Source organism: Pagrus pagrus (genome assembly GCF_965226575.1).
Source record: "Pagrus pagrus genome assembly, chromosome: 6".
In the NCBI taxonomy this organism is placed as follows: domain Eukaryota; kingdom Metazoa; phylum Chordata; class Actinopteri; order Spariformes; family Sparidae; genus Pagrus; species Pagrus pagrus.
Genome location: NC_140190.1, coordinates 2659886 through 2670517, shown reverse-complemented (window position 1 = coordinate 2670517; position 10632 = coordinate 2659886). Strand labels below are relative to the sequence as shown.

The 10632-nt window shown below is 41.2% G+C and overlaps 1 protein-coding gene across 1 annotated transcript; it reads right to left on the bottom strand.

The window, feature by feature from the left end:
* Positions 1 to 2605: 2605 nt before the first annotated feature.
* On the bottom strand, positions 2606 to 6230 carry ttr (transthyretin (prealbumin, amyloidosis type I)). The gene is made up of 4 exons (XM_084354866.1): positions 6154 to 6230; positions 4325 to 4464; positions 4106 to 4241; positions 2606 to 2880 (listed from the first exon to the last, which is right to left on the bottom strand). The coding sequence occupies exons 1-4, from the start codon at positions 6223 to 6225 to the stop codon at positions 2773 to 2775; spliced, it is 456 nt and encodes a 151-aa protein (XP_084210992.1). The 5' UTR covers positions 6226 to 6230; the 3' UTR covers positions 2606 to 2772.
* Between the last annotated feature and the right edge of the window lie 4402 nt (positions 6231 to 10632).

Genomic DNA, 10632 nt, shown 5'->3' with positions numbered 1-10632 from the left:
CCGTAACAGCCATAGGTGCAATCATTTAGTTAATGTCGAGATCACGAGTTAATCATTACGATATCTGAAGACAACAGATCATTTTCCTGTGAAAACAAAATGTTCCTATTCATTAATTAAAGCTTAATGTTCAGTAGATCAGCGCCATGCCAGCATACATACATGGAGAAGTGTAACAACTGGTTCAAGCTGAAAATCAAGGAGTGTCCATTATTGATCAATGCGTCTGACTGTACTTCAGTCTTATTCATTTATACACACACACTTTATTAATCTATACCGTTCAGTGTGGGTAGTTTCTTTTCCCACGGCCAACAAGAGGTTATGGCCCCACTGAACAGAGCTGATCACTGTATGTACGACTTGTTTCATCCTGTCTCCACACAGAACAGTTGATTAAAGCATTTTTGGCATCCAGAGCATAATGAACACTGCAGGCAGCCACTCCCCAAGAGTCTCTGCCTGAGAGTCTGTGTGGACAAACACTGATGATGCTGTTGAGCCACCGATCCCACAGTCGTATAATGTAAATACACTCGTATCAAATCAAAAAGGTAAAAACATTCAAATGATAGAGGTTCATATGAAGTCCATACGGTCTGCTATTGAAATTCCCCAAAACCACCACACAGAAAAGGAAAAAGTTTGTTATCTCGGGAAAAACATTTATTTAATCATAATAACATAAATAACTTGTGATCTCGACAATTTAACTTCATGGGACAACAGAAGAAATAATGTATTTGACCCTTGATCGTTCAGGGTCGTCCGTCACATTAGTGTCTGTTCTGGAGCTTTCAGTTTTTAAACTTGATCTTGCTCAGCATGAGTGAAACGTCCTTAAAATGCCTTCAACATGTAGAGTTCTTGACAGATCAGACTTCCTCTGACATCACATGAAACAATCCTGAAATGTGCGAGTTTCTTTACGAACAGTGTCGCCTGGACATCGTTTGTCCACTAGAGGACGTCGACAAGTTCAGTTTCTAAATGATCAAATGATCAGATTGAGGTGATCCTTATCTGAAATGTTTGTTTTTTATTTAAAATGAATATTGGTCAATATGTTATCAGGTGTCAGTGGGTCTGCATTAGTCTCCATTTAAAATTAACGGACACCATGCGCTGATGAAGACCGTGAGATGTGGCTGACAGCCTCAACATTTCCAGTAAGTTTCTGTTTTTTTGTCAAAGTGCTGAACCCTCAGTGTTTGGTTGAGAGAATCAGCTGATATCCTGTCATCAGATGTGTTGTGGATATCAGTATTTTAAGATTGAACAAGGCTGCTGTTGTAAACATTGTTTATGGCCACACTGAATAAAAAGCAGAGACATCTTTAAAACAATGTCTCGAGAGCTTTATGAAGACCAAAAGATTCGGACTGAGACAGAATCGGTCAGTCTGTGTTTGACTGCATCTCCTCCACCGCAGCCTGATGTGGGACGCCCAACACCTTTTCCTTTTGGCTCTTTGAATCTCTGTACGTCACGATCACCTGATCACCAAACTCTTCATGTCCAGGTCACGTAGAAGAACGAAGTGGAGGTCGACACTGAGCCAACCCTGCGAACATGTTAATGTAGCACCCACTCTCCACATGCCCCCCTCCACCCCCAGGCATCACTGAACCTTTTCTTTTTTTACATGAAGTTGCTCCATTGTCAGACTTCTGCAGTCTCTGGTGACAGACGGTATAAACAGTTTGAGTCTGGTGTTGAACCGTTACTTTGTAAAGTTTTTTTTTTTCTTTCTTTCTTTGTCAACAGAAGACAAAATAAACACTTCATTGCCATATTCTGGAAAACAGAACAACCTGATGTTGGTTTCATTTATTCTCTTGTGTTTATGACGTGACATCGTTTAAAAAGTTGAACTACCAATGTAATGATCTTATGATCTGGTTATGTGTAGGCACAAAAACCAGTTGGTCATTTTATACAAATATTGTATTCAAATATAATAAAAAATGCTTATGAACAGAATCACCAGTTTTAAATGTGAAACATTAAGATAAAGTGTGAGTTTGTGGCAGAATGGCTGCAACAGCCTGTCCCTGTGCATCGTACGTAGCTGTTTCAACTGATTTCACAATGTAAACCAAATGTATTAAAGAATATAACAACAAGCATGTCAAATTTTGCAGAAACAGTTAACAGTAACTAATACATGCTACTTCGTTGACGCCCGACTTTTTAGACTTCATAAAAAAACGCCGTCTGCAACAGATTCTTAACTATTTGGGCCTGAAGGTTTTTCTTTCTTTGTGTTAAATGTTTTTGTATTAGTTTGTTCCAGTGACGTAGGTGTGTATATTTGCATATAGAGCAAAGAGGTGAGATCAGGACGCATGTCGAGACGCATTTAATGTCAGGTGTGAACCGACGGGCTTAAATCTGTCCACTTGTGATTGGATCAGAACGGATGCCAAAACCAAATGTGAACAGTTTTTTCAATCAAACTTAACTCACGCAGGAAGAAACTGAACATTTACATCTGGTGCTGTAGTGAGTATTTGGGTCAGCAGGACGACACTTGAGATGAAGTTTAAATAAACATCAGTGTGTGTGTTCATGGTGATGAAGGAACACGTCACCAGTGGCTCATTGATGTGCTTTAATCAGTTTTAGACAACAATGGAGCTTCATGGCACAGAGGAAAAAAGTTACATCAGGCTTTTTGATACACAAAAAAATACTATATTCGTTGTTGGTTTGGATCAGAACATGAGAGAAACAAGATCTCAGCGTTGTGTTGTGGCAGCATGATGTGTGTCACTCATGTACGTTGGAGACCACGGCTGTGGTGGTGTAAGAGTACGGACTGAGCAGCAGAGCCAGGGTGTAGTGACGATGGCCTTCAGCATGGGCGTCGAACACCACCTGCACACACACGCACACAGTTTACAGATGGCTGAGAGGAAAGTTCTGAATTTCAAATATATTGTATGTGTAAAGCTTTTAAAAGCTGCAGCAGACAGTATTCAGGTCTTTGCAACAGAGTGAGAGCCGCTAATCGATTAAAAATAACGAGACAGTGAATAAAAAAGGAAAAGAGACTATCGATGATAACAGATGACTTTTAGCCACATTGTTCTGAGAAGTGTTTTCCCCCCCTCACACAGCAGAATAGCAAACAGCTGCAGGAACATGCTCATGTAAATACTGCTGTTTTCCTGACAACAGCACTTTCCTGATTTGCTACTGACAGGCTTCAAGATAAGATCAGACAACAGAAGATAAGCCTGTGCACAGGTTACACATGGTGTTATAGTGTGTGTCCAACAGGGCCGGTATACATCAACAAAACTGCTTGTTGAATGGATAAACTTCAAAAACTGTATAAACTTATAAAAGTATATAATAACATGCAATGCAACACTAACTGCTAATTGATGGGTCCCCCCTCCTCCATGTGCCTCATAGTGGTTTGGTCCACTGCCAATCAACCTGCACCTCACACACCTGTCTCTCTGGAGCGTTTCAGCGTGGTGCCGGTGGACCATTGTTGGATATTTTGCGAAAGTTAACTTTAAAGAAAGCTGATATTTTTCTCTTGTCTTGAGTTTTAGATCTGAGCACAAAAAACGCTCGGGTTGGGTCAGAAACACAGTGTGTTGGCTTTAGATAACTCCCTGTTTCAGTCGCCACAGTCGCTGTAAATGTCCTGAGGTCTCTTTAAAAACACCTGATTTTGTCACCTCAAACACGCTAGAAAATGTCCTGTGTTGTCTCAGGTGTCACGTTTACAAACACAAAATTGTGTAAACCTAAAACATGCAGAAACTACAGCTGCTAAAAATGTTATCCTGGGACTGGACTGAAAGATGTGTCTGACATTAATATTTACCTTAATAACTAAAACACATGTACAGGTGTTGTAGTCTGTAGGTTTGCTTCACTGCGAGTGATTATTGCATGATTTACTCGTCTGGGGCAGGAACGAGGACAAACACAGCTCTGTTCCTCTACACCGCATAGAGATTGATGATGATTAAGTCTGACTTGTGTAATCTCCTCTCTACAGGTTGAGTAAGCATACTGAAAAAGGTATGTGGTCTAATATGATCTAAATGTAGATGAGGTGTGATGACTGGTTCATACTCACTTCAGCTACTTCATGGAACGGCGTGCTCCCCTGACTCCTCCAGTAAGCTTTGGTATCAAACTCAACACGATACACTCCTGCTGGGAACTGCTGCTCTGTGATCAGATTGTGGATCTCCCCAGTGGCGTCTGTCACTCTGCAGTGAGGAACAGTGAAATATGTCTACACGGTTTGTACGTACTGTATTAAACAGATGTTGAGATATTACAGTGTACGTACCCGGTCGCAATTTGTGTCCACCCCCCGTCAGCAGTCTTCTGAGACACTTTGAGGGCCACTGATCCGGCTGGAGTCCCTTTCACTGCGTCCAGGATTTTTACCATCAGAGGACACCTGGTGTCTGAGCCCCCATGTTTCTCCTGTTGCACACACACACAAGCCAGGACAACCCATAATCCTCTGCTGCCTGTTGTCAAACTGAGAACATCCATCCCCACATATCCAAAATACTATGACCAGGGCTGGCCCGGTTTTTAAACACACTGCGTTGTTAATTAAATGGCTGTGATGTCCCGTTTATGGTCATTTAACAAAAGGCCAACAGAAGTGAGGTCAGAGGTAAAAAGTACCCGGTTACATGCTGGCCTTCCGACATCCCAAAATTCCGACATACCGCCAATCCGACATACCGCCATTCCGACGTACCGCCATTCTGACAAAGTTCCGTCCCGGCATTCCGACAAGGCCACAACCCGTGACCCTAACCTTAACCCTTTTGTCAGAATGGTGGGACGTTTAATTAAAGGTTTAAGTGTCGCCATTCCGACAATTAGGGCCTCATGTCGGAATGGCGACATGTCGGAATGGCGGTTGCCCCCCAAAGTACCCGAAAGTCAGAAAGATGGAAGAGATCACCAGAAAGTCACCAACACAAACATCACAGCTAGCGGTCAGGTTGCAGATTGCCACCAACTGAACACCCCTCGTCTCATCCTCCCCTACGGTGGCTGGTAAAAAAGCAAAAAATTTTAAAGGCCTTTTTAGAGCCAGTGTTTGGCTCGTCTCTTCTGGGCTACCGTAGAAACATGGCGGCGCAACATGGTGGCTTCTATAGAAGAGGACCCTCAGTAGATATACTGTAAAAGTTTCGGGTGATTTCACACTATTGAAAACACAATTATGAATGCTTTATTCCATTTCTGCCCCAAATCTTCTACAAAGTAGTATCACGCTAGCTGGTTAGCATACTAACTTAACACAGACGTCTTTGACACGACGCCAACACTGTTAATTCTTCACATTCTGTTGATAATGTTAGTGTATTTTTATTTTTAATGTTTTAAACTTGCCATGTCATGCGTTCTCATTCGACTTTATCCAATTTATATAGCCTTGCCTAATCAGCTCAATGAGTTCAGTAAACCCAGCAGAACTGTTATCTGTTCAGTCGGGATGAACTAACATGAGCAGAGCAGTATGTACATTATGAGAGCGACCCGTCACAGGCGGGTCACTGAACTGATTTCCGCCTCCACAAATCGATTTGGATCCCGGCCCCTGCTGTGCATTCAGAGAAGTCTCTCTTTCAACAGTTTAGTGAGTTACTGTGTATTGGTGTTGTTAGAAAGGCGTTAAGAAGAAAGAAAATAGCAGTCAGTTTTTAACTGTGGTGTGTTCAGGTACATCACATTTCCCTGAACATTCAGCTCCTGCGCAGTAATCCGAAGGAAAACTCAAAATTAAAATAAAGCGGTCGAACTAACTGAATGATAAAGTTCTACTTCCCTTAGTTTAACATGTTATGATGGTCAAGCCTTGTCTAATATTCCTACAGAGTATGCAGTGAAGGATCTCGACTTTACAAGGATGAAACGGTGTGAGAATATCTTCGAACAATACTGAATAAACTCACATATTGGAAGAAAACAATCACATTTTTCTTTCACCCCAAAATCTACTCACATGTCGTCTGACTCTGTTATTTCAAATACATTGTCAGCCTAAAATACTGAGCTACAGACACACTATAAAACCTACAGTACGCACCACAAGAACACAAATGCATATCATACTGACACATTACTGTACATAGCCACAGAGACACTGACCGTGGAGGTGGGGGCGGTGTTGCAGAGCAGCACAGCGGAGGCGAGAAGCAGACAGTGCAGTGGTTGAAGCATGTTGGCTGATGGAAAGACCGACTGACAGAAGTCACTGGTGTTCACACATGACCCCCACAATCTCAGGCCTCTTATAACAGCAGCCGTTACCCCATCACCCCCTCGATCACCCACGCTACTGCCAGCTCCGTGGACCACGTCAGTAGATGGACTTTGGATCAGCCAGACCTCTCACCCACATGAAGAGCCATTTATTCTACTTTATACAGATTCTCCTTCTGCTGGACAAAAGTATCCACAAGTGTCATTCTATCTGTCACAGGGCACTATTGTCTAACCATGAGGGAACTGCTCACGTCACCAAAGAGTTCAGATAAAGAGTGAAACTGTTGAAAACATTGTGTGTTATGATTTTAAATATGCAGCAACTGTAGAAAGTTAAGTTTGATTGTCACACACTGCCTCGTTTCTTGTCTCTACATAGTGAAGTTCAAGTAGAGAGATTTCTTGTATGTGCAAGAGGTAATGTATCTGTTGGTGAGATTAATAACTGGAATATGACAACTTTGTTTTATTGAACGTCACCATTCACACACCTGGGTTACATGTTAGCCTACAGGTAACAGAGTTTGTAACGTGGTAATAGTTTGTTGAGTTTCTTTTCTCAGACTCAATTCATCCTCAGCAGACAAAAATATAATGTCTGGACTTATTATTTAGAGTATAATCCGACTCTGTGACAGACATTTAGAGTAACTATATAAAATAGCCAATCTTCCAGCTGATGGTCTGGAAGCATCAGTATTATATTGAGACTGATTTCTGTGGCAGTCTACGGTTGTTGGTACTGATCTCTAATCTTTGATTTATTGTGATATTGGATCATAGACGTCTGAATTGTGACAAGGAGACAACTACACACTGTTTTATCAGATGCCCAAAGGTGTTGTATGTTGTTTAATCTAAGATCTTATAAGAAACCAGTGTCTGTAGCTGTCAGATAGATTTAGTGGTGTAAATCTCCACTTAATTGTGGAGTTGAAGGATAAAGTAACAGAAACTAGAAGTGCTTCAGTACGACCACTGTGCACTGGGCTATTCAATCATATGTACTTCAATCATTCCACCAGTAGGTGGTGTAACAGCCTCAGGAGCTTTATCCACCGACTCCGACTGTACATCACAAGAGCTTTGACCTCAGTGAGCATTTGTATAAGATAGGAAAAATCAATTTGTTGATTCAGTATTTTTTTTTTTCTTCATTTGCTCTTCATGTCCCATCATGCACGACACAAGACGTCATCTGCAAACATTACAAGGGTGCATTTCAGGTAGGATACCATGCAGTGTGTGTACTCTGGAGCACTGTTACAGCATTACTGCAGATATTCACTTTACAGAACTACAGGCCCACAATTCAGCCTCAGAGGAAAATAATGTAATTTAATAAGCCTCCATGGGAAAAGATCAGATGTGAACCTTGTTAATAATTTAGTGTAAGCCCGTCAGTACGACGTCAGGATTGTTCAGTACTTTTTATTTTTCAATTTAGAAATATCGCTTGAAAATACACGTTACATGAATCCAACATATTAGCAAATATTAATTCATAAAAAAAAAAACATTTCATTTGCACATTGATGATAGTCTACCCATAGTTCCTCATGCAGTCATGTGCTGGGTATGTTTACATGTTCAACACGTTTCTGAGCCATACAGAGCTGATGTCACGCCCTGCTGGTGGGCCTCATGGGACCTTATCTCAGGGGAAGGGGAAAAAAAAAAGTGAGCAGTAATCAACGGTGAAGATACAAATACATTTTTTAAAATCACGTTTGAGTTGTTTCATGAATCACACATGATGTTTGTCAATTTAAAGAGTTATTCAGGTCAAAGAGTTATTCAGGTCAAAAAAGTCGCAGCTTGTCATAAATAAAGTAAAATTCCTTCTTGTTTTGTCTTAAAAACAAGTGAACACGTCACCAACATGAACTCCAACACCTGCACAGAAAAGGTCGTAAAAAAGATGAAAGTCACAATAAATCTGCTCATATTGACAACTGCAGTTCTGTGAAAGGAGAGTTGGTTCTGGTTCAGTTCTGTGAGCTGCTGATATACAGGAGCAGCTCTACAATGATTAAGTGATGGATTTTGGTGAAGACGACATCACTTATGGGACTTTTGGGTGTGAAGTCTTTATAATTATGTATTTTCACAGTCTGATGTTTCATTAGTTTGATGACAAACAGACTTTCTTGACTCGGAAAATGATCTTTTAAATTGACAAACATTGTGTGGGTACTTCATGGCACAATTTCAAATTCAAAATGGATAAAAGAAAAGATCATTTGTCTCTTTATTCACTACCTGACATATTTTAAAATCAAGCTCATGACATCAGCTCTCTGTAAGCACAGAGACATGAGCCGTCTTTGTTTCCCTGACGGTTGCGATTTAAGCAAAAGCTGATATTATTCTCAATCATTTGTTATATATGTATCTGATAATACACTGAATCAACCAGATTTGAGCTCTTTTAGCTCTGAAAATCACCCTCCTTGTGTAATTGTCAGTCCTGTGACTAAACGCAGGCCTCCTCATATCCACGTGACTGTGTTCATGATTTTCAGGCGAGCCGACTGTGTGTTGTTCTGATTTAAAATGCTGCTGTACAACAACTGTGACAGACAGGCGTTGTCCTCACTCCTGCTGCAGCTGATGAAAGGGTTGATCAAACATCAAGTGCTGTGAACATATTACCGTCAGATTGGCACGCATACTAATAACTTGATTATAAAATGTTCCCACAGCTTTAACAAGTGGGAATCCTTGCCAGTGTGTTGCCAGTGTTCATGCAAATACAGGCTTTAGCGTGACACTGCAATGTAAGCAGGTACGTCTTACTGCCTTCAGGGCAAAAGAGTTTCAATTCAAAGTGACATGAGAGCTAGACGCCTGAGACGCTCTCAACATTTGATCCAAACAAGTCATTTTAAAAAGGCAGACCTGCTGTGATGCCTCATTTATAAGTCATCACTGCTTATACACACATTTATTCTTTAATCTTTTAGATATCTTATTGATTCAAGGACATTTCACAGAGCCCATTTTTCTTTTGCAGGACAGCCCGACCACCTGGAAGCTGCCCAGCACTGCGGCGCACAATCTGATCTGTTGGCCAATGAGTCGTGTTTTGCACTTGGATCGTATGATGATGTTACTTTCCCCCCAGAAAAAAAAACCTGAAGGATGGGTTCTCAGGCTGGGAAACTAACAAAGCACTGCACAAATCACAAAAAGGGTCAAAGCAAACTGGTCCCTTGGTGTCTAAAGAGGGCGGTGGGAATAAAAACACAACCACCCACTGATTCTATCAAAATGACAGACAAACAAAAGGATTGGACCCAAAACAACAAAGGTGAAGTGGGAGTCACTGAACAGACACACAACCAGCTGAGCAGGAGGACTGCAGCCCCCTTATATAATCTCCCTGAGGCTGATTGCAGCCAGCTGAGGGAGAACATCACAGGTGCACCCAATAGCTCCTGATGACCTGAGACCTGGATCTTGAGAAATCTCTGTTCCCAGAAGGGAAATCTCTGATCTCTGTCCATAACAATGACAAGAACACATTTTTCATTGTAGTAAGTATTTCACCACTGGAAAGATGGTCCTACATAAAACTGGACTCATGCTGATGGGTGACGTACAGCGAGCTGGGTGGTGCTTGGTTTTCGCTCGTTGTCTGTTCTCAAACACGAAACGGTGAAGCAGCGAGCTAGTAACAAACAATATGGTATTGCAGCCATAAACAGTACATTAAAACATGTTTTACTATCTCCTGTTATCTGTATTTCTGTAAGATTTGATGCCTCTTCACGCTGATCTTTTCTTTTTAACTGCTAATTATCTTGTGTGTCCTGCCCTCTTCCAGGTCACCACGGTGGAGAGGAGGTCGTGTGGCTCGGGCACCACTCGGCGATGCCTCGGCCTTCACCATCAGTTTAATTTATTCAGTCACGGCTGTTTTCAGTTTTTAGCATCTCCAATCTGTGGCCTCATTTTAAAAAATTACATGAAGTAAGGTTAAAAAAAAAAGCGCAGGTATTTTTATATTTTGTCAGATACAGTATCTACTATCTGTAATCTGTAAAATATACAACTTATGTGAATGTATTTCTTTATTAAACTCAATCCTTTAAAATAATAATCATGACAATATACTGTATTCTGAAAAAAACAATATGCAATCTAAACTCAAATGTGTTAAATTATTAGTCTTTCTGTGTACAGTGACCCACGTTTGAGTCAGAGATCATTTCTTTGTATTTTTTCCAGTCGGGGGGACGAGCTGCTGCTTCACTTATCTCTTCCATCAAAACACTTGCCTGTAATTATAGGTCGAACAAAAGTGCCTCACTCCTGAGAGCGCTCAGCGACTTTTAAGACGCCGTCAGCACACCACTC

Excerpts from the sequence above, each read along its gene's own strand:
- ttr (XM_084354866.1), bottom strand. The coding sequence starts at position 6,225 with ATGCTTCAACCACTGCACTGTCTGCTTCTCGCCTCCGCTGTGCTGCTC. Across the intron at positions 4,465-6,153 it reads ACACCGCCCCCACCTCCACG|GAGAAACATGGGGGCTCAGA; the intron begins GTCAGTGTCTCT and ends TGTGTGCAACAG. Across the intron at positions 2,881-4,105 it reads CGTTCCATGAAGTAGCTGAA|GTGGTGTTCGACGCCCATGC; the intron begins GTGAGTATGAAC and ends GTGTGTGTGCAG.